Source organism: Buteo buteo, chromosome 5, assembly GCF_964188355.1.
Source record: "Buteo buteo chromosome 5, bButBut1.hap1.1, whole genome shotgun sequence".
NCBI lineage: Eukaryota > Metazoa > Chordata > Aves > Accipitriformes > Accipitridae > Buteo > Buteo buteo.
In genome coordinates this window covers 7,487,578-7,511,266 of record NC_134175.1, presented here as the reverse complement: position 1 = coordinate 7,511,266, position 23,689 = coordinate 7,487,578, and the positions used below count along the sequence as shown (strand labels likewise).

The 23,689-nt window shown below is 53.9% G+C and overlaps 1 protein-coding gene across 1 annotated transcript; it reads left to right on the top strand.

The window, feature by feature from the left end:
• The first annotated feature begins 1,534 nt into the window (after positions 1 to 1,534).
• Positions 1,535 to 23,221, top strand: VWA5B1 (von Willebrand factor A domain containing 5B1). The gene is made up of 21 exons (XM_075029236.1): positions 1,535 to 1,688; positions 1,985 to 2,146; positions 2,528 to 2,750; positions 2,938 to 3,080; positions 3,354 to 3,485; positions 3,752 to 3,876; positions 6,955 to 7,131; positions 11,468 to 11,578; positions 11,655 to 11,857; positions 13,361 to 13,475; positions 14,988 to 15,173; positions 15,447 to 15,642; positions 16,650 to 16,837; positions 18,959 to 19,181; positions 19,366 to 19,683; positions 20,260 to 20,397; positions 20,714 to 20,839; positions 21,349 to 21,423; positions 21,813 to 21,882; positions 22,107 to 22,230; positions 22,460 to 23,221. The coding sequence occupies exons 1-21, from the start codon at positions 1,550 to 1,552 to the stop codon at positions 23,219 to 23,221; spliced, it is 3,936 nt and encodes a 1,311-aa protein (XP_074885337.1). The 5' UTR covers positions 1,535 to 1,549.
• The last annotated feature ends 468 nt before the right edge of the window (positions 23,222 to 23,689 follow it).

Below are 23,689 nucleotides of genomic sequence, written 5' to 3'. Positions count from 1 at the left end.
CCTAGCATTTTCCCCATGTTATTTCTTGCTTGCTTTCTTCCCCGAGGCAAAATAATACCCCCTCCTTCTTCCCCCGCCTGGTATTTAATCACTTCCCGATATCTTGATGGCCTCTGCCACATCTCGGCAGCAGGAGGACCTTCATTATCTCTCCCTGTAGCAGGTGAACTCTTGCCAGCTTCTGACTTTACAAGCCCTGTTAGCATAGCTTGGAGCATCTCGGGGGGTGGTGGCCTCCCCTGAGCTCGTGGAGGACTCCCATGCCAGAGCAGCAGAGCTGGACGTGCTCCTGCAACTCCTGACCGCGCAGGGCTGCATCCCCCGACCTCCGTGGGCAGCTCCTGGCGCGAGCAGCCTTTGTGGTGGAAGGAGAGGAGAATTAAATCAGCAACAGCCGAGGTTGTTGGCTGGGATTTGGGAGTGTGCCTTGAGCTTACTGCTCTCCATCACCTTCTCCACTGCTGTTTTATTTGCTCGGGTGCCCTGGCTGCTCTCCCCCATCCCAGCCAGCCCTGCTTGCTCTCCCATTTTCCTCTCTCAATGCCGTTTTCCTGCCCGAGTGCTCGGCGAGCGTTCGCGTCTTCTACGGTATTTGCATATAAAGGTGGTTTTAATAACGCAGGACTGCTAGGAAATGAGAAACCGATGTATTTCACTGCTGCTGGCTCCTCCTGGGCCTTGTAAATCATTGCATAAAGCATTGCAGAACCAGCCAGGGAGAACTGCTGCCTAGCAACTTCTCCCGATGCCCCAGGGGAGCTGGATGTGGCCCGAGAGCTACCTGAAAGGTCTCCTTTGAAACCCTCCGTCTTGGGGGAGATGAGCTGGAACAGCGGAAAACCTGCTGGGGAAAAGGGTTGAAATGTAATTGGCAGAAGTAGCCACTTTGCATCTGAATGTCTCCCCTAAGCAAAGCGGAGGGATGAGTCAGCCTTTGCAGAAAGGATCTGGAGATGGGAGGCAGCAGAGCCATGCCACCTCCCCCTGAGGATGGGCAAGGGCGTGGGAGGGCAACGAGGATGCCTGGCTCTGCTTGCCTGCTTTTCCTTCCCACAGGCTAAAGGAAAACTCTCAGGATCATGGTCTTATCCTCCAGAAACTTGTCAGTTTGGAGAATAATGAGAAGCAGGAGGGCCAAAAAAAAAGAGGTTAACCCGTTCTGCCCAGATTCAAGCAGGAGGTGGGTGCGGGAGCTGGTGAGGCGCGTGATCCACCATGTCGATATCTGGGGCTGCCTGTCCCCAGCCAGGCAGGTTTAATCTGAACCTCCTCCCTTGCGCCGGCGGGGATTTGGGGCAAGTGTTTGCCTTGCATCTTCCCACCAGGGTCTTGTCTCCATCCCTATCTGAACCAGTGGAGCCGTCAAACCCAGGTCACATCCCAACCTGGGTCAGTTGCCTTTCTGTCCTCAGGGCTGCAGAACCCAAAATGAGGTGGCAGGGGCACACAAGTGTTTTGGGCGCTCGGGGCTCCTCATTCATTCTCGCCCTTCCATCTCTCTCCAGCTTGCTGCGGGTGACCCCACCATCACCGACAAACGCCCGGGAAGATGCCAGGGCTGATTAACCGGATGACCTGCTCCCCACTCCCCCTCACCGCGTCAGAGGTGACATCATGTGTCAGTGGCTATGCTTTCGGGATGACAGCCTTGCTCACCTACCGCAACTCAGAAGCCCAGGCTTTTGAAGGCAAGTTTCAAGGGGTGAAGCTCCCAGTGCAAGAGCTACTGTGGGAGCATTAGAGGCAGGGATATCACAGCGCTGGGTTTCTGTGTGTGCCTTAAACCTTTCGATGCTTGCGGGAAGAGTAACCAAGTGTATTGTGTTCTCAGTTGTACCCTTCATGGTCCAAGGCTACAATTTTTTAAGTGTGAAAAATCCCAGGATCGTGCAGGGAAGTGCCAAGAGGGAGCTGCCCTGCTGCGGTCCTGGCTGGTGGGTCTGGGCAAGTGCTCGGTGCTGCTAAAAAACCTTCTGGCTGGCAGGTCTCTTTGTCTACCCCTTGGACGAGTGCACCACCGTCGTTGGGTTCGAGGCGGCCGTGTCCCGGCGTGCCGTGACGGTGCAGATCAAAGACAAAGCCAAGATAGATGACACGTATTTCGACAGCTGCAGCCTCCCTGATGGAAGAGCTCGTGACGGAAGCGGTGAGGGATTTGGGGGCGGTTTAGTGAATGTGGGGAAGAAAAGCAGGGGAAGAGGAATGGGGAGGTGGTGGCTGTCATATGCCATGGCATCAAGGGGGCTCCTTTTGAAAGGTTGAGCCTTGGGTTGTGGTGCTCGTGTCCCTGCAGCATCTGCCAAAAGTGGCAGTCTCATCTGTTTTGGAAAGCATTGTTGCCTCTGGACAGACGAAGGAGTAGTGTAGAGGACTGGGTCTTGGGCTTTTTAGAGAAATGCTGATGTGTGCAGCAAGGGCTGGTTTGGGTATTTGATGGAGGGCTGGGGTGGTTGTGGGGGGCCTGGGGAGAAGCGTTTTCCATGGTTGTGACACTGTGTCTCCCTGGTGTGGTCCTCTCTCTATGCAGGAAGGATCATGATGGATGAGGACTTGGAGAGGATTGTTTTTGTGGCTAACCTGGGTATGATTCCTCCCCTGGAAAGTGTTTCCATCTTCATCAGCACCTCTTCTGAGCTGCAGACACTGCCCAGCGGAGCCATGAGGGTCCTTCTGCCAGCTGTGTGCGTCCCCAGGGTCCCCCAGCCCAGCCTGGAGAATGCCAACAGCCTTTCCAGCCACCAGCTCCGAACGTACGAACAACCACAGGATGGGCTTTGGCTGGGACTGATCTGGGGGGATGCAGGACTGGCAGAGCAGAAGCCTGCTGTTGCTGTGGGAGGCTGGAGAGCTGCTGCAGGCTTTACCTCCAGCAGATCTGCAGTTCCTGAGGGGATATAGCACATGCACAGTGTTGATTGGGGTTCACCTCACTGACAGGGACAAGCACTACTGTGGATCGGGGAGCCTGGAGCAAGGGAGCAGGTTCTGCCTGGCTCAGCTGCTGGAGAGCGAGGCCACCAACCCCTTTGAGTACGAGTTCAGCTTCCATCTGGAGATCCGGGGGCCGTGCTTGCTGGCAGGTAGGAGTGCCAGGCTGATTTATCACCACCTCAAGGCAACATCCATGCTCTTCTTCCTTCTCTGCCTCCCAAATGTGGGGTCTGTTTTGGCAAGTTAACTGTGCTGGGGTGGATTTACCAGTACAGTGCTGGCATTAACATGGGGGGGTTGATATGGCAGAGGCATCGTGTAGTCTACTTGGTTCCTGTCCTCTGCCAGCTTCCCTTGCTGTCTTCTCTCCCTCATCTTCCCTGTCCTCAGTTCCCTAACCGCACCTCGGTTTCCGTGGGCAGGTGTCGAGAGCCCTACGCACGAGATCCGAGCAGACGCCGACCCCTCCGCTCGCTCCGCCAAGAGCATCGTGATCACACTGGCCAATAAACACACCTTCGACAGACCTGTGGAGATCCTGATCCATCCAAGTGGTATGTGGGCTCTGCTCCCTCTTTGCTGGTCTTGCCCCTTCCTGGGATCCTCCTCCATAGTGCTGGAGACAGCTAGATTAGCTCTGGTTTGGCAAATATTGTCAGGGGTTAGGCTTCCTAGGAGATAATCCCGGACCCTCTCAAGGTTGTCCATGCTGCCCAAGCTCAGAGATATTGCTCTTGTTTCACAGCCAAGGGTGCCTGCAGCTCTGCCAAACCTGAAGTTTAGCTAAGGCTGTTCTTCACTCGATTCTCTGCATTTCCAGAGCCCCACATGCCTCATGTCTTAATGGAAGAAGGTGATATGACACCTGCAGAGTATGAACGACACCTGAAGGGGAAGAATGATTTCATTAAAGGCACTAAGAAAGACCCCAGTGCTGAGAAAAAGGTGAGAACCAAAAGCTGCAGGCGTTAGCTGAGGCTTTCCTTGGGACTGGAGCTGTGCAAGTAAATGATTGCTTGCTTGCTTGCAGTACCAGATATTACACTGGCCCAATAAGCTCTGCAGCATCCTCCCTTGGAGAGGGGCTTATGTGGAGGAAGAGGGGAAAATTCTGCGGTGGTTCTGATAAACCGACTGAGGAAGAAGCTCTGAGATGGTTATTGTGTGTATAATTAGTACTAGTCTAGCATAGCATAATTAGATAGGTACATTGTTATAGCACTAAGGGTATTATAATTATTGCAATGACATAGAATAAAATATTCTTTTAATTGCTTAGTAAATGTTTACCATTTCTGGATAGCTGTCAGAGAGAAATAAGTGATTTTGCTTGGAATAATGAGCTGAACTAAAGACAAGGTAGGAGAAACTTCTCTTTGTTCTGCTGATCAGCAAATAGAAAAATATCTGCTCTGGGATTTGTGCCTCATCTTTCAGTAATTCTGAAGCAATGAGTGACAGCCTAGCGCTTCTGAGCTGCCACATCAGTGTGTCTGAGATCAGTGGAGTGGACTGGGCAGAGCCCTCTGAATTTCCAGGGTGGGTGTCTTCACCTGAGGCACACATCGCACTTGTGTAACCACTGCCCCCGGCTTACCGTCAGCTCCCTGTTTTACACGCGCCGGTGTTCTCGTTTTTGACCGGGGATGCTCATTTCCCCTTAAACTCATTCTCCATGTGTCTGAGCCTGGGCCCCCGCTTGGCAGATGTCCCAGACCTGCCGCAGAGGTGCCTCCCTGTGCTGCCGTGACTTCTCCTTGCACCGGAGACACATCAAACCTCTTCTCATTCCTTTTGCCCTTCGCTTTCTCTTGCAGCGCGATGCAGGGATCAGGACTGCACTTGCTCGCACGGCAGGCATCTCCTCTAATTGTGTTCAGCGTGCGGCAGGTGGAATGAAATGAAACTCCCACGCTACGGCTCAGATGGCTCTCTAATTATTTCTATGTCTTTAGCACGTCAAGTTATCTAGGGGGGATCATTCTGGAGCTGTTTCCTTGCAGGAAACCCACCTCTTTGCCCCGGGAGGACTGGGAAGCAACTGCACAGAGAAGGGCAAAAAGCAGAGAAAATGCCCTGAATATCTGGGGTAGATGATGGGCTAGAATTGCTACTGCTCAGAGCATGACACTGGGCACCTCTCGGTTGAAATTAAATTAGCCCAGAAATTTCAGCAGTAAATGATAATTAATTCTCTTCCCTCGGTTTGTTATGCAAAAGCCTTGGATGCTTGTCTGCTAGCAGGGTGGTGAGGACGAATGCACACTGGAATCAACTCTCGGTCGACAAGATCTGATTAGTTTACTGTAATTGGATAATGGGTGAAGGGGAATGGAGGGGAGGTGGGGAGGAGAGACGGCGCAAATGAGATGCTTGCTTTTCTGGCTGACCCGTAGCAGCAGCTCTGAGGCTGTTTACTGAAGGCTTGCCTGTAAAATTCGCTCTGAAGTCAGTGGGAAATCAAGGTTATGGGCTTATCCCAATGACACAGGGATTTTATGTCTTGGGTCCCCAAGAGCATCCCAGGGAGTGCTGTGGGTAGGTCTGGGGCCATGATTCGGTCCTTGGACAGAGAGGCAGCAAGGATCCCTGTAGTGTGAAATTTGATAAACATCTGTGCTGGGAAAGATGTTAAACAAAATAATGGCATATGGCTGGAGGAAAATGGGGATGGAAAAAGCCCTTTGATATCGCAGTGACTGATTAATTTATACTCCAAAGCGTGAGAGTGAGATGCAGGAGGACGAGCAAGAGTTGGGGTGACAGCGAGGCACTTGTTCCTGTGAATGGGAACTGTCTTTTCACAGGGGTCAGAGAAGCAGCACTCAGGCAGCGCAGCCGAAAGCGAAGCTCGTGTGTACGTGTTGATCTACAGGGACTCTTGAGTTTAGTGAGTTATGTAAAATCAAGGTTGGTCGTTAGCTTGTAGATCTAGGAATATGACTCACGGCTGGAGAAAACAAGCCTGGTTATTTGGGGTCTGGTTTACTTCTGGTGAAACCAGCAAGAAACGGCAGCCTTTGAAAGAGGAAAAAAAAGGCAAACAAAGCCCCTGAGGACCAAGCTGCTTATTGTGGAGCATGTTTCCGCACTGCAGAAACCAGGGATGAAAGGCCACGGGCCGTGCTGATGTGAGGTCCCAGAGCTCCCTCGAAAGCAGCGATGCGCTGATTCACTGCAGCTGAGACCGTGAACCCGGGACTGCTTTATACACACATGACAGCAGATTATAAACCCATCGCAAGAGGTTTTTTCCAGTTTAATTTTATCACATTTTTAATGAAGATTGGTACTTGAAATAGAATGAGGGGAAAATGCAGAGAGCCATTAGAGCTATGTGCAGTACAGAGACATATATCATGCGGGTTCCTATCGAACGATGTCCTGAGCGACCGGTTCGGCTTTGCAAAGCGTTTCAATCTGTACAAAGAAAAATGATAAAAGACATGGGCAGAAAAAACAGCAAACCAGAGGTGGCAGGAATGAATCGAAGTGGTGAATACAGCGTGCTGAGGGCTGTATCTCGCACTTCATTATTGAGTGACCATGGACAAAAACTCCAGTGTGCCTTGGTGGGATACTAAACTGCGCTAATGAACCAGGTTTTCAGGAGGGATCTAATGAAATGTTTGGAGAATCAGTTTTGCAAGGTGCTGTGTAGGGCTAGATCTTTTAATTTCTCCTCCAGGCTCTCATACGAGCATGCAGCTGCTCCATGTGTGCTGGGGTCCCTGATTTAGGCTTTTTGCCAGCATTTGTCCCCCAGGTAAAGTGTGACCATGGCTGGGAGGAAGCAGGAATCCCATTCACCCGCAGAGCAGCTCCGCAGGGGATACGGACAGAACAACCTGTGGCGCAGCCTGAGCTCAGGTGTTGTCACCGCTGAGGCCAGAACTAGCCGATCCCTGCCCACAAAAGGCCACGCACTTACATCTTTGGGCACGCAGCCCTGCTCCGATTCCCCTCGAAGTGAAAAGGGGGCAGAAAAATCAACCTCTCGAGCTCTCTCCTTCTTTCTTGCAGACGGAAATCATCAGGAAGCGACTGAACAAGGACATCCCCCACCACCCTGTCGTCATGCTCAACTTCTGCCCTGACTTGAGGACCGTCCAGCCAGACCTCCGGAAAGCCCAAGGAGAGTTTATCTTCCTCATAGACCGCAGCAGAAGCATGAGCGGCATGAATATCAACCGCGTCAAGGTACCACGCAGGAGGGAAGGTGCCTGCGTGCCGATGAGGGATGAATATTAGAGAGCGGTGGGGGTTGCTGAGCGCTGATGAGTGTTCATTATGAGGGGATGGGGGGTAATTATATGCTGTAGCTTTAGTCATCTCAACCGTGTGGCTTGTTAGGTACCTGCAGCGAAGCTGACTCTCCCCGGTTCTGTTCCTCTCCCTCTTCTTCCTATCAGCACATCAAATGCAAAGATGTTTTCTTTCCCCCTCTTGCTGGTGTGCATGTCTTGTGCATCCCTTCTCTACTTCTCCCTGTCTCCAGGAGGGCTTGGGGCAATCGCTGCCTAGGGGGGAAACTTCCAGGGAGCTCCAAGGGAAGCTTCAGGGCGATGTGCTGACATGCTGACCATGACATTTTGCTGACGGGCGCCTCTGTGCGCCGCAGAAGTCATTTGAACATGATGGATCCCTTTTTCAAAGACAAATGAACACCAGCAGTCTGCTGGAGGATTATGGGCAGTGTGCTGAGACCGCTGGATAAAAAAGGGGCCATAGAAGAGCCTTGTCATAATATTTCGTCGGTCTGAGGTTCCCTGTCAGGTATGCCTCTTACCCAGCTACAGGTTGGCCCATGAGCGCTGGGCTTGGCTTTGTGCCACTGCCTGAAGGATCTGGAGAGGTTCCTGCCCTGCGCCTGCTGGGGACCACTCTGTCCATCAAAGGGAAAATCACTCTGGTAACTATTTAATTACCGTTATCCCTGCCTAACGTGCTTTGGAGGCCAGGTTGGTGTCCGATGCCTGCCAGCTGGCAGGTCGCGGTGAGAAGCTGTAGTCTCTGGCAAAAGCTCTTTTGGAAAGTTTCTGTCTTGATTTTTGGGGCCAGGTGAGCCCCAACAGCCTGCTGAAAATCGCATCCTCCCAAGCAGGGCATGGGTCTGCACTGCCCCATGCACCTTTGTTGAGGACAGTGAGGGAATTGCAGAGGCAGGCTTCATCTGAGGCGTTTGGTTGCATTTGGATGTCTGAGAGATTCACCGAGCTGGTGTGTCCCCAGGTGTCCTGCTCACACCCTTTTCTAACACAAGTGCCACCCAGATTTGGACCCAAATGCTCCCCTGGGTATGGCTGCACCCCCTTCTGCAGGACTCGCCACCCAGGGTGAGCAGCGAGGAGCATCATAGAATAGTTTGGGTTGGAAGGCACCCTTAAGGGTCATCTAGTCCAACCCCCCTGAAGGGAGCAGGGACATCTTCAACTAGGTCAGGTTGCTCAGAGCCCCGTCCAACCTGACCTTGAATGTTTCCAGGGATGGGGCATCGACCCCCTCTCTGGGCAACCTGCGCCAGGGTTTCACCACTCTCATTGTAAAAAATTTCTTCCTTGTATCTGGTCTAAATCTGCACTCTTTTAGTTTAAAACCATTACCCCTTGTCCTATTGCAACAGGCCCTGCTAAAATGTCTGTCCCCATCTTTCTTATAAGCCCCCTTTAAGTACCGAAAGGCTGCAAGGTCTCCCCAGAGCCTTCTCTCCTCCAGGCTGAGCAACCCCAACTCTCTCAGCCTTTCCCCACAGCGGAGGCGTTCCATCCCTCTGATCATTTTTGTGTCCCTCCTCTGGACCCGCTCCAACAGGTCCGTGTCTCTCCTGTGCTGAGGACCCCGGAGCTGGACGCAGGACTCCAGGGGGGTCTCACCGGAGTGGAGTAGAGGGGGAGCATCCCCTCCCTCGACTTGCTGGCCACGCTGCTCTGGATGCAGCCTAGGATACGGTTGGCTTTTTGGGCTGCGAGCGCACATTGCTGGCTCATTTCCAGCTTTTCATCCACTGGTACCTCCGAGTCCTTCTCTGCAGGGCTGCTCTCCATCCCTTCATCCCCCAGCCTGTGTTGATACTGGGGGTTGTCCCGACCCACGTGCAGGACCTTGCACTTGGCCTTGTTGAACCTCATGAGGTTCACAGTGACCCACTTCTTGAGCTTGTCCATCTTTTAACCCATCTCCTTACCCATCCGTCTCCAGTTTCCATGGGAACTGCTGGAGGACAGCCACCTCCGGCAACAAGGATTGGGATGCCGGGGAGCTCGTGGATGGCTGCAACAGGTCCCGTGGGACAGGGAGGCTGTCCCCTGACCCTGCATCCACCAAAGGGGCCAGGATATCCCCGAGGTTGTACCCCCTTCCCTCAGCACGTTTTGGAGCCTGGGAATCAGGAGGCAACTCTGCCCCAAGCCGGATTTTTGCTTTCTGACTCACAGCGTGGCCAGGTTTAGGTACCGCAGTCTCTGCAGCCTCAGTGGAGGCTGGTTCGTCCTATGGGGATGGGGATCCTGCAGGGACAGAGATATTGTCCAAGAGGTCCTGAACTGGGACTCCCATCTGCAGGTGGGCTGTAAAAACAGGAAAAAGGCTGTTCCCCTTCTGGAAAAACAATGCGGGGGAGATATCGGAGATTTTGGAGGAGATACCTCAAGGGAGAAAACCACTGTCTCTCTTTTGAGTCCCCCATCCTTGTTTATGACTTGCAAATATCAGGGGCAGGGGCTGTTCTTAGTGGGTTTGGGTGGGTTACGCTTGATGGAGGCATTTGCATCGTCCTCGGCTTGCTGGGTGAGCGGCGTGGCAGGGCTTGGACGTGCGCAGTGAGGAAAGCTGAGCTGCAGGGCGGTGGTGCTGGCAGCGATGCAAACGGGGAGGGGATGGTCCGGCGCGGGCTGGCTGCGCGCAGCCGGGAGGACGCGGTTCGCCGCCGAGCAGGAGGGCACTCGGCCAAAGTGGCTGGGGTGGAAAGTTCAGGGGTTTAAATTTCCTGCAGCTGGTTCCTTTCCCGGCTTGTTGCAGCTGGGGAGAAGAGCCAGGCCTGTGACGGTGCCTGCGTCGGGTGGGCTCGCTGGCAAAACTAGGCTAATAACTTCTCTGGAGGCAAACATCTCTTCTTATTGACTTGCCGTACAGATATTGAGTGCAACAGGATCAAGATCAATATTTACCACAAGAAGCAATAAATCTTTCTGCTTGCTGAAACAGAAAGCAAGCATCGGTTGCCCACTTTGGGAAGTGCTTTAACAGAAATATTTGGAAATTTGGGGGTTTTTTTTCTTGTAATTAGTTCCAAGATGGGATGTCAGCGTTGAGATTTGGAAGAGCCGGCATCCCAGGAGCCATCTGGGAAGCAGCAGTATAAATATATTCTCGTAGGTTTGAGATAACAGCTTGGTTTAAAGTACTCTAGAGCCTGTTAAAGGGCAGCCTTGTTCTCGTACATTATTTTGCTGTTTTGCAGTGCTCTGGCTCTGCCTCGCTGCTGAGTCTTACAGGGGTCAGGAACTGGACTGACCTGCCACCCATCTCCCTGCGGCCGTTCCCAGGCGGGGGTTTTCTCTGCGCGCAGCTCCAGCACCCACACTCTGCGGTTACTCGGTCTTTGCCACTGCATATGACAAAGCAAGGAGGCTGCTCTTCCTCGTTTGACCTTGGCAGCTCTTCTCTTGGGGCTGGCTCTAGGGTTTCTGCTGCCCTAGGCAGACTGGCAGGAGTCTGCCTTTATCAGCATATAAACCGAAAGAACCAAGCCGCTCCTGAACACTGTCAGCACTATGCTTGAAATTGGCCTCCCTCTCCTGCCGCGCTAATTGCTCCTGCTGCCCCTGCAAGCTCAGGAGCAACTTGGGTAGCTCTTGCCCAGTTGCTGCTAACACAAGCTCCGTCCTGGAGTTGTCCACGGCCTCACAAGTCTGAGACAATTTAAATTGCTCTTCCCTTATGTAAAGACCAGGAATAGGCAAGTTAGATAACCACCTCTGGTAAAGAAAATAGCTTAAAACCGTCTCTCTCAGTTATTTTAATTGATGCCAGCTATGAATACAAGAGAATTGGGGATGGGGGAGGCTTTTCTTTCCTTTTGTGTAAGTTTAAGCTGTTTGTTTATTTTCTGCAAGTTTGGACATTGAAATGCATTGCATGTCGCACTTCTCAATTTCACACTCTACTTCTCACCCACTAGCTCCATGCTGCAGTACCGTATTGCAAGCACAAATTTAATCAGTTAAAAACAAACAGAAAGATTTGTTCAGCTCTTTTTTTTTTTTTTTTTTTTTTGAAGGCTCCCCATTTTCCTCACTGCTGTGGGACCCAAATATCATTAAGGGACTTTGGAAAGAGCAGAGTAATATGCAGTGCTTTCTCGGTGCAGTGCATGTGAAAGAAGCAGTTGTTTTATTATCAAATGCACGCAGCCAAATGCAGGTGGGAATAAGGTGTGATAGCAAGGTAGGGTCTGAGCAGAGCTTTTACTGCTGAAGCTGGGGCAGCCAGGGAGAGACCCGATGTGCCTGAAGTCTGCTTGCTTTCTGCCCCCCAGGATGCTCTGTTGGTCATTCTCAAGAGCCTGATGCCAGCGTGTCTCTTCAACGTCATTGGGTTTGGATCCACCTTCAAGACCCTCTTCCCTGCCAGTCAGACTTACTGTGAGGTGGGTGAAGGGAGAGCCGCATTTCCTCGGTGCTCAGAGGCGTGGAGGCTGATGATTCTGCTGCTCCTTTGGGCAGGAGAGCCTGGCCATTGCCTGCGAGAGCATCAAGAGGATCCGGGCCGATATGGGTGGCACCAACATCTTATCGCCTTTGAAGTGGGTCATTCGGCAGCCCATCCACAGGGGCCATCCCCGACTGCTTTTTCTGCTGACGAACGGGGCCATCAGCAACACGGGGAAGGTCCTGGAGCTGCTGCGAAACCACTCCTGCTCCACCAGGTACGGAGGGCAGCAGGGCTCGCCGCAGCAGGGGCGAAAGCTTGGTATGGTAGGGGACGTGCTTCTCCTTGAACACGGCTCCATCTGACAGACGTCCCCGCTTCAGAGACAGAGGCAGGAGAGATTGCTGGTATGAGCCATGGGAGAACCTCAAAGGGTTTGGAACAGATCCCAGAAGTTCAGATGCTTTTTAAACAATCAAAAGGAGGATAATTGGGCTGACAACTTCACAGGCTCTCGTCTGATGCTTCCTGCTAGGAGAGATTGACACACGAACAATCTTCCTTGCTGGTTTTTTTTTATTTTTTTAAAGCACATCTGGGTCTGGCCCCAGCTGCTTCCAGGATGGGGCTGTGCAGAATTGAATATGCTGAAAGAGAGCAATGTAAAAAGCAGCTAATTTGTGCATCGAGCTCCCAGCCTGGCTCCCCAGCCCTGATGACAGGCTGGTCTGGTTTCTCCTCTGCCTCTTTAAGGGGCATGAAACATAAAAATATAAGAAAACCTTAGTCCTCTTCCATCCCTCAGACTTCAGGGCTTATCAGGGAAGCTGCTCTGTGGTTTTTTTACTATATGGAGGTCTAACTGCCTACCAGCTGTGTAGGGCAACCCACCCCTCACTCTTATAGAGGCATGGTGGTGGGCTAAATGCAAGCAGAATTAGAGCATGGTCTCGAGTGACCCTGGAAGGCAGTGCCCAGCGCACCGCCGAGTTGTGTGTGTGGCCTCTGTCTCAAAAGAAGATCAGAGCCTTGTTTAAGAGGGGTGTGAGCCTGACCTAAGATTTGCAGCCAGATGGGGATTAAAAACCTCTAAGAGAAAAGCCCCTTGTGCAGATGCAGTTTGCTGTTTAAAGGTGGTTTCTTCCTCAGCTATCCATTGCCCTGGCCGAATGCCGTATCCCACCCATACCCATCCCTCCTGGCTTCCTATCGCATCCGTCCCCACCGGGCACTGCTCACTCCTGCCCTCCCTGCCCGGGCTCCAGCTCGGCTCTGGGTTTGCAGCCTTCAGCCAAAACCAAATCCTGACTCATTGAGCTGGGAGTCAGGGGAGAAGCCTCGCCTGGCTGCTTCCTCCTTCCTTGAGAAAACATTTATTTTCATTTTGAGCAGAGATAATGACTGGATCTTTAGTGCTATTGACCACAGACACTCAGCAGGGAAAAGAGCTGAACTGGCAGCAAAGCAGCTTGTTTGTGTTTCCAGAGGAGGCAAGGGCTTGGGGTCCTGCTGGGAAGCCCCTGAGCATCGCAGCTGAAAGCTGCTCTTCAGGGAAGGGATTTGAGGTCTGCTGAGCAGAGAGGGATGCCTGTTCCCGACCCTCCTGCCAGCCACCTAAAAGAGGAGCTGGTTTATTTTCCTCCGGACATGCTGGACAGCTGCATAGCAGTGGGATAAAGCTGGGCAGGTGTCTTCTGCCTGCAGGGAGTGGGTGTGCTGCATGGGTCTGGGGGTGGGATGGCTTGTCCCCCGGATCCTGATGCTCCCTGTCGCTTTGCAGGTGCTACAGCTTCGGCATCGGGCCAAACGCCTGCAGGAGACTGGTTCGGGGGTTAGCTGCTGTGTCCAGGGGCATCGCCGAGTTCCTGGCGGAGGGTGAGAGGCTGCAGCCCAAGGTATGGCTGCCTGCTTCCAGGAGACTGCCTTGTAAGGCTCTAACGATGCTCCGGTTCAGCGAGAGGGAGGCCACGGCTCACTAGCAGGTCTTATTCCCCATCCCGGTGCTGCCTTTCCAACTCCCACTCAGCAGCAGGTGGGCGAGCGGGAAGGGATGAAAGAGCATCTTCATCTCCGGCTGTCAGAGGGAGTGGGAGGGTGTGTTTACCCTCTGCATGGGGATGGGGAGAAGCGATAGCCGCGATACAGCAGCTTTGGCTTCAAAGGTAGCTGCTGCCTCAGACACCAGCGAGGGCAGAGGAATCAGCATCAAAGCAGCCAATTAGTTTTGAAGTCAGGCTCAGCCCCGGCGTTGCTCAGGCGAGAAGTACCCAGGGTCTGAGGGAGAGGAATACGCTGTGATAGCTTTGCCTATTAAGCCAACTTTAAAGCAAAGGAGGAAGCTTCTTCATTTCCACTCTCCCCATGAAGATCGAGTAAACCGATGGGCCTCAAATACACCGTAAGAATGGCTCTGTCCCCTGGTGAAAGCACGGTCATCTGCTGGATGACTAAACCCAGAGAGAATTGGGTCTTTAGTTCCTAAATAGCTCTGAAAAGCTGGGTCCCATGTTCTTGATCTCAAAAGAAGGAGTTCAGCAGTCCACCCCTCTGCAGAAACCTGGAGCACACAAAAACCTCTCTAAGACAGAACGGCATCAGCATTTCTGATGTAAATTAAAAGCAAAGACAGTGAAGGGAGGGTTGGTTTTTTTTTTAGAGAGCTATTAATAAAGAGCTTTGCGGGCTGTGCAGCTTGGTGCCTTCAGCAGTCTGAGGCATCAATTAATGGCCTTATAAAACACAGCCTGGTGTGTCTTCCTGAGCCTGTGAAAAAGCAGTGAACAATAGAGAACATTTGAGCTGTTCTGCATCTAAATCTGGTGTTCGCTTGCCCTGGTGTGCAGGGAAGCTCTTGTAGGTGGCTCCCTGGTAGGTTTGTCCACAAGATATTCACGGATATTGGTCTTCTCCACATGTGTAATTGGCAGAGCATTGCTCATCTCCGGCAGTGGCTTGTGCCAGCAAGGACCTGTACCGAAAATAGCAGTGCTGTCGGTTGGTGCGTGAGTGTCGGGGCTTGGGGCTCAGACAAGTGAAGGTCAACAGCTTTTCCTGGGCGCTGGGGGGGAGCAGGGGATGCTGCCTCACACCAGAGCAAGATAACTTTGGCCACAAGCTCCCACCTTGCTTTGAGCTGGCAACACGTGGTGTGAGATCAGCCCTGTGCTTTATCAATATCTGCTCTGTTGCCCTTGGTATAACCGTGCCAAGGGGCTGGGGGTGCTGGGATGGGTGTCAGAGCAGTCTAAGAGGGAGCAGGCTCCCATCTAACGTCAGGAGAGGGTAGGAATCAGCCAATGGATTTGTTTGGGGAAATTTTCCCCTTCCCTGCAACACACGACAAGTGCACCACGGCATGCACAACGTCCAGTTGCTGTATTACTGCTCTCCCTTGCTTTCTGCCTCAGATGATCAAGTCACTGAAGAAGGCAATGGCACCGGTCCTGAGTGACGTGACCGTGGAGTGGGTCTTTCCTGAGAGCACCGAGGTCTTGGTTTCCCCCATCAGCACCAGTTGCCTCTTCCCTGGGGACCGCCTGGTCAGCTACGGCATCATCTGTGACACCTCACCCTATGTCTCTAACCCCAGATCTGTGAGTCCAGGCTGCGCTGGCTCGTGGGGCCACCCGGGAGCAGGAGTGTTGGTGTGCGCATGCACAAGAGGGCATCCCAGCAATTTGTGCATGGTCAGGAGGTGTCTCTTGCTTTCTTGCTCTGTCCTCAAGGGAAATGGTGGGTGAAACATCGGGGAGAAATAAGAGCTCAGTGGATAAGGCTGCTGGTGCACGAGCAGTGGTTCTTCGCGGCCGGGAGGTGGCTGGTGGACGCTGCGGTAGGACCTATTCCCTCTCTCTGCTTTCTCCCAGGACAAGAGGCGGCGTTACAGCATGATGCGTTCCCAGGAGTCGGGCAGCTCTGTTTTCTTTCACTCCCAGGAGGAGGGAGCAGGCATGGAGAGCTGGAACCACTCCAGAGACTCGGAGGGCTGCTGCCCTGCCGAGCGTGCCCCCGATCACCTGGTGGTGGGCAGAGATCCTGGGGGAGAATCAGACACGGACACCGGTCAGATTTTCCTCTGTACAAGCATGGGTGTGATGCCCCTGTCTTTCTAATCAAGCTTCTGTCGCTGCTCTGCCAATTTGCTTGTCTGACAAATAAGTCTCTTTGGCTGTATCTCTGCAAAGAGCCGGAGGGGTTTGCAGGAGGGATGACAGATCTCCTGAGGTTTGAGCGAGTCTATTTGGTTTGGATGTTTTATCCAAACCTGTCAGGAAATCAAGCGAAGCCCTGGAGAACTGGCTTCCCCGGAGATTTTCAAAGCGGCTTTAGCTTTGGCCACATAATTATTTACAAGCTTCCCAAGCTGCCCTTGGGTGTGCAGAGGAGAAGAGTGAGCAAATGGGTAGGCCAGCTAGACTGTCCCTGCACCTGCAAAGCAGTCGCTTCCCTGCAAGCCTGACTGTGCAGTTTGAGGTCAGGAGAAGAGGGGAACGGATCCAAAGCCCTGTCCCCAGGGTGTCACCCCTCACCATCACAGTTTGGCTGGGCGCTTGTGTCAGCAACATGTGGCATAAAGCGGCGGGTTGCACCCCAGAGCTGGTTGCATTTCCATGCAACAAGGAGACCTCTGTTACTCACGGGATGTTCTTCCCTTATATTCAGAGATGAACTGTGCTGCTCATCCCCTCAATCTTGTCAAAAGCTATGAGAAATCATGCCTTTCCAAATGAAATTTTACTCTTGCTCTGACAGGAAAATGTCTGCGCTAATGAAATTTCATTAGTAAACCCTTTGTCTTCTCCAGAGAGGTTTGGGGAAATGCAGTCAGGCTTTTTCTGGCTGAAAACTGCTCAGACAAAACCTCCCCAATCTGCTGTCCTGACTTCCCCAGGAGTTTTGAGTGAAGGCTCTTATTTCCTTTTGTGGTTTAGTTGTTTTGCTTAAAACCTTGCGGGGCTGAGCATGGCCCCCTCAGGGGTGGGCTGCCCACTTCCCAGTGGGACCCAGGGGTGGATGGTGCTTGCTGGTCCCGCTCCAAAGTGGAGCTGATCCTCTCTCCCACCATGCAGGAACAGACGTGAAGGCTTCCTCCAGGAGACGGGCGTACAGCACCACCCAAATCGCCGATCACGAGCCTTGCAAGAAGGTGCCCACGGCCAGCGATCCCGGCACTGCCCTGGTGAAAAATCCCCTTCGGAAAACCCACCTGCAGGACCTGCAGCAGGTCAGCCCCGAGCCCTGGCAGGTGGATTTCCAGGTACGTCACCCCCAGAGAGGCTTTGCCTGCAGGCAGAGGCCAGCGTGCAGCAGCAGAAAAATCTCGGATACGTAAGGGAAAGAGCCTGGTTTACACTAGTCCTGAGATATAGATATAGATGATATAGATAGATGTAGATATAGATATAGATATAGATATAGATATGCACGCCCATGCTTTGTGCTGCAGCACATCACAAACATGTAGGAACCAAGCCAGCAGGGTGCATCCTGATATCCCATAGCAGTGCCTCCCCATGGGAGCCCACCTTTTCTTTGCTAAATGCCTCTCCCCTTCCTCTGTGCTTCACCTTACTGCTCATCTGATCCCCAGGCTGCTGCTTCCTTATTTCCCCAGAGTTTGGCCATGCGATGCAAACTCTCCATAGGGCTGTGGCACATCTGTGCCCTGCAGGGGAAAAGGAAGTCAGTCCCGAAGCGTATTCTCCACTGCCCTAGCTGGAACCACAGCCCATATGCAGTGTCAGGCTGAGACCTGGACCTGTATGATGATACATCTGCCGAACAGCATTATGTCCCCTGGCTGCAGCAGATAGCAGGTGAAATTTGGGAAGGCTTTTCAACTGATCTGCGGAAGGGTGGGGACAGTTTTCTCCCATCCTTGGCATCGCCAGGATGCTCTGCTCTGAAATCAGCATCTGCAGGGCTGGGAGGACCGGCAGCACTTTTGTTCCCATGGAAACTCAGAGTGGGATGTCTGAGGCTTTCTCTCTTCTGCTGAGGGTTAGAGATTGCCTGGGTAAAGGGGGGCTGGGGGTTAGATGAGGGGGCGAAGGGGAAGAAGGGCCAGTGCTCCATAGGGAGGAACGAGACCTCTGCCCTTCAGCTGCAGCAGGGAGGGTGGTGAACAGCATCGCTTGACGAAGGGCGAGCAGTCGTAGGTTTGGGGCGTACCGGTGACCTTGCCTGCATTGCGAAGGTCCACAGAGCATCCTCCTGCCCACAGGATGCTCAGCATGAAGGCAGGGATGGAAACGACTCCCTTCTGGAGGGCAGTAAACGGTTAACAGCATGCAGCCTGGTCTTAATTAATTGCAGCCTGGTTTTGCTATCCCTCCTGCTGCCAGGGCTCCCAGCGGCTCTCCCAGCTCCCAGTCTGGCTGCCAGGGCTTGACATTTTCGGGGGTGTGAACGTGAGTCCTCAGCTCGTCTCTGCACGCACACCGTGCTGGGAAGGAAAGGTCAGCACTTGCGATGGGCAGCTTAAACCCCCAGCTCCATTCCCGGCTGGCTTCTTCTGGCTGGGAGGAAAGCTCAGGCAGGAGAAAGAGCAGGTTTTGAATGAAAAGGGTCTGGCAAGGCTTTCTGTGACCAGCTTGCTTTTAAATATCTCAATCCTAGCTTGGTAAGTAGCTCCTGGAGCTGCCTGTCTCCCATTTTTGCTGGTGCTTTCATAGAGCATCCAAAATTCAGTGGTGATGGAGGCCATGTTCTTGCCTGCTGCCCAGAGTAAGCATCTTTCCATCCATCATTGCGATCCACCACTTTTTACCACCTCTGCCCCTTGCTGGTGTTGTGCTAGGAAGATAGAGAGACTGTCGGGTTTAGGGGGACCTTCCACAGCCCTGGGGACATGGATAGAAACAGCCAGAGCTTGGTGTCTCTGCTAGCTGCAGAGCGGGACGTCCTTGCGGGATGTGGCACTGGAGATGCTGGAGGGGGAAATCATGTCTCCTGAAAGTGGAGAAACAGTCTCGTAAGGAAAAAGAAAAGATAAAAATTCCCTTCTGCCCATCCCCTGCGCCTCTCTCCTTTCGTTACTAAGCAACTGGTCCTTGATCTTTCTGTCTCTCTTCTTTCCTTTGGTTCCCAAGTGAAGTCATTAAAATGTCTGGAGGGATGAAACTCATATTTCACCTTCCACATGTCTGGGGAAGGAGCCCCTGGGGCCAGGGTCCCTTGGGGACACCCTGCAGGTCTGATGGAGCGCTCTGTCTGGGCACAGATCCCAGCCAGGGCTGAGCAGAGAGGGAGCTGCGTGTTTGCACGATCGCATCTCACGCTGGGATCGGGCAGGGAGCAGACGGGATCAGAAGGACCAGAGCAGGGCCGTGCCATCGGCTGCCGCCAGCTCCAGCCCTAACTTTTGCTCTGCTCTCAGCCCTTCGCAGCCAGCTCGCTTGCCTCTGCCACAAAGATCCGTGGCGCGGGTGCCCGGCGGCCATCCCTGCTCCACCGGAGCTGCATGTCCTTCTGCCGCGACGCCGACTCCCCGCCAGTGCCGGATGGGCTGCAGCAGGTGGCTCCGGGAAGGGGCTTGGGACCACGCGATGCCAGCGTGAGCCTGCGGTCTTCGTCGGACAGCCGGAGCCCCGGGGATCTGGGTAACTGGGGAGAGAGGGAGGCACAGCCAGCCTCACCTGGCCGTGCCGGGGTTTCGGTGGCATTGCATTGCGCTCTGTGCCACCATGTGAAAATTAGGAAGTATTAATTGTGGCTTCTCGGTGGCTGCGGGGGAATTCAGCTCCCACAGATGTGATTAATTACCTGCCTCTCCCCTCTGTGCAGAGTCTGCCCAGCATCCTTCCTTCACATTTGAAACGGAGACCTCCTCCGACTGGGAGCCCCAGGACTTCGACTTCAGCGCTGCCTGCAGCTCCCCACGCTCCCCCAGGACCCTCTGCAAGGCGGTGGTGAAGGGGCTAAGGAGCAACGAGCCCGTGCAGTGGGAAATCGCCTTTGATATCTGCCCTCTCTTCCGAGAGCGGGAGAGCCAGGCGGACGGTGACACAGACCTGTGGAGCGAGACCTTCCACCATCTGGCAGCCAAGTCGGTCATCCGGGACCTTGAGCAGCTTGCCGAGAAGGAGTGTGAAATCGAGCACGGTAACGCGCAGCTCCCAGCCAGCCTGCAAGCTGGCCGCGGGCAGACCCTGCCCTGCCTCGGGGTGGGCTTTCCAGCAGCTTCAGCAGCCTCTCAAGTTAATACAAGGGCAGGCAGTGGTGAAATATTAGGGAATGTCTCACATAGTTCCCAAATGACAGCCCCTTCCAGCTGCCTTGTGCTTTTCTTCTGCTTCTGCAGCCTCACTGCACATTAACGTGCTTGAGTTCATGCTCCTTCCTGCTCCTCTGCTTCACACGTTGGGTGACAGTGATTATTTTTAAGGAGTTAGTCACCTGGAGCTGGGAGGTGGTATCAAACTCAGAGGGTCCAACAGCAGCCACACATCACTGCTCTGGGCTGCACACGTCCCTGGGTCCTGTCAAACTTCTCCTCTCTGAAGTGCATCTGTGCATGTAAAATAAGAGCAGAAGAAGCAGTAGGCAGAGTTTCGAGGGATACAGTCCCTGCTGGGCATGGAGCCCAAGCATGGAGGTGGGTCTGGGAGCTGGGTCTTGAAGGGTGGATGGAGCCCACAGGGCACATGGACTCTAACCCCGGCGTCTCTCACGTGGCAGGGTCCGGGCGGCGGTACCAGGTCAACGCTGTCCACACCAGCAAGGCCTGCAACGTCATCAGCAAGTACACGGCGTTCATGCCGGTGGACCTGAGCACCAGCACCTACCTGCCCGCCGCTGTCGAGTACACCCACACGGGTAATGTGGGGCTGGTGGAGGGGTGAAACGTTGTCCTGGGAGGGAGGGTGTTACCTGAGAAACTTCGCTCAGAGCAAACCCTGTGAAGCCACAGCTCAACCTGACACCAGACCTATGTACCCAAGGCTATGGCTGAGCCTAACGGCATGCCTGCTGCTCTTGGTGGCAAGAACCTCTTCCCCATGGCCAGGCAAAAGGTCTGCTCTTAGGTCTGGATGCTCAGAGATGACCAAGCTTATCAGTCTGTGAGTTTTGTTGTCATCATTTGTGTGCCAGTCCCTCTCTAACACTGGCAATTCCCTTCTCTTGTGCCAAGGGGCAGCATCCAAGCAAGGCAGCCAGAGGAGCCTGAGCTTGGGAAACAGGAGGCATCGTGGCTTTTCCCCTGGACGTCCCCAGTCAGCTTGTGGCCAGAATGGAGACGATGGATTTTACGGCATGAGTAAGATTCCCTGGGGTTTTGTCTCCTTCCTGGTGTTACAGATCTCAGTGGTTTAGTGGTTTATGAAGGGACGTCTTCTCTGGTCTTTTTTTCTTCTGCCTTCCTCTTTGAATATGGTGCTCATCAGACACATGTCTGGCTGGAGTCCATCTCCTCAAATGGGGAAGAAGCTGCAATTTCCCCTGAAACTCCCAAATCACAGGCAGTGGCTGCTGACAATGCTTGGAAGTTAATTGGCAGCCGTAACGCAGATAACATGAGGGATGAAACCGGGTGTAATTAGAGGCAAGGGGATGCGAGACACTTGCTTGTCACCAAATCCTCCGCTAATGAAGATGAGTTGGACTGGACCTTGTCTGGCATTGTCAGATCTGCAGCTGAATCAAAATCGCCCCCGATCAGGCTCATTAACCTGATAATGCTGCGGAGAGGGAGAGCGGCCGTGCTGCAGCCCGGCGCGATGGCGATTTCAGCCGGGCGGCGTTGCTGATGTGGTTCCTCCGTTGCAGATGCAGAGGAGAGCAGCCTGTCGCCCTGCAGCACCCCTTCCTCCTCTGGCTGGGAGCGCTGCAGCCTCCCCGAAGGTAGGGAAAAGAGCTGACGGTACCTGTCGGGGTGCAGGTGCATTGAGTCCGTGATTTGGGCTCTTCACCAAATACTTCTGCTGAGTTTTTGGGGTTTTTATAAAACCTTATGACCTAAAATTAGGCCTCTGAGCACAAGACATGACTCCTTCCAGGGTGCAAAGGACAGAGCCTGATGGGGCCTTTGCTATAGATTTCCCCCAGGTTCATTTTTGAGATGTGTGGGAATTTCATTATCCACGTAGGAAAAATGAGGCAAGGGGAGAGGAAGGATTTTACCAAAGAGTCAGCAGCAGAACAAGCCACCCCATGTCCCAGCGTGTAGACTCTGCTCCCTTTCGCACTCCTGTAGCACCTCGTTTTACCCCCAGCTTTGTGTTTCTTCCCAGGGCCATTACAGAGCCTGTCTGCTTCCTCTGCACAAGCCCCAAAATCCATCGAGAGCCTCTTTGCTGCTAGGTATGGGCCAGCTCGACCTTCCTCTGACCTTAGCAGATGTCTTGCACCTCCACGGGTCCGATGCAAACACAAGCAAGGGGGAGTGAAGGGACACCCCAGGGTTAGCGTCCGGAGCCGGGACCGAACGCGATGCCAGTGTCTGGGGACCAGGGATGGCTTTTGGAGGGGAGGGTGGGCGTCAGGAGGGGCACGGAGGTGATGGTGACCTTTTTGTCCTCCTGCAGGCTAACCCTCAATAAAACCAGGCTGCTGGTTCGAGCCGCCAAAGGGTTCATGAGTAAATCTCCAAGCAGAGTGAGCGAAGCCAGCTCTGAGGGCGACAATGAGAACATGGACTACCTTCCCCTGGTAAGCAGCTCATTCCCAGGTCTTGCTGGGGTTGCACAGTCACTGCAGGGAGGAGGTCACAGAGGGCAGGAGGATCCCTCTGGATCCTGCCTCTTGCTGTCTCTGATGGCCATGTCTGATGGTCTGCTCAGAGATGGAGAGCTGCTCCATCCATGCATGCCTTTTTCCTGAGCTTCCCAGCAGCGGTTGGTATCTCACAGCTTCTCTGTGTGCCCACCGTTCCTTGCAGGCGTCTCTGCAGCTGGCCTGCGGTGCCTTTCTCATGAACTCAGCCTTCTGCGATGCCGTCAACATCCCCATGGAGAAGCTGAAGTGGACATCTCCATTTGCCTGCCACCGCCTGGCCCTCAGCCCCTCCAGCTCCTACAGCACCAAGAAGACCAGTCCCTCCAGGGAGCACAAAAGCCTCGGCTCCGATCGGCAGCTCCTGGTTCCCAGTGGGCACGGGAAGAGTCCCACCATCAGAGACGTCGCTCTAGGTGCAGTGCCGGAGGGACCCGGCAGCCACGCGGAGGATGCCGGCCGCCTTCGCCACTTCTCGGGCAGCGCGGTGGAAAGCATCTCCAAAGCCCTGAAAGCCGAGAAGGAACTCTCTCCGCCAGCCATCACCATCCGCCGCTTCTCCTCCCCGGAGAGCACGCCGGCCTCGGCCGAGTGGCAAGCCGACAGCGGCCGGGGCTCGGAGACGGATGGCTCCGAGGTCCAGGCGTTGCTCTTTGACATCGAGTTGCAGCAGCAGACGGAGCCGGAGGGGATGCTGTGGGCCACGGCGGTGGCCCTGGCCTGGCTGGAGCACAGCTCGGCTTCCTACTTCATTGAGTGGGAGCTGGTGGCTGCCAAGGCCAGCCTGTGGCTGAGCGAACAGGACTTCCCAGAGGGATACAGCCTGGCCACGGTGAAAGCTGCAGCCCAGCAGCTCTTTGTCCTGCTCCGGCACTGGGATGAAAACCTGGAGTTCAACCTGCTGTGCTACAACCCAAGCAGCGTGTAAAGAGGACGAAGAGAGGGGCTTGGGCAGCTTACTGAGGGCGCAGGAGCAGGGACCCGTCCTCAAGGAAACACCTCCAAGGAGCTCAATTCCTCCTCTGCAGGGACAACGTGTGTTTATTAGAGCGAGCCCTGCAAACAGAAGCAGCCCGGGCAAAATCCTGTGCTCAGCGGTTGGTATTTTGCCCTGGGAAGGTACCTACCAGCTGCCCACCATAGGATGCTCTTTATTTTTAACTGCTGCAGCACCTCCAGCTACAGCAGTTCCTTCTGATCCTGGTTTCTTCTGGTTCTCAGCCCTGTTCCCACAGCAGGTCTCCCTAATGCCTGCTCGACTTGCCCTGTCCTCGCTTGGCTGCCTCTTTCCAGCCCCAAATTGCTGCCAAGCCCCTGCTGCGGTCCCCCAGCCCCGAGTCGCTGCTCTCCTGAGGCTGCTGCCTGGCTTCTGCCATCTCAGATGTCTTTTGCCAAA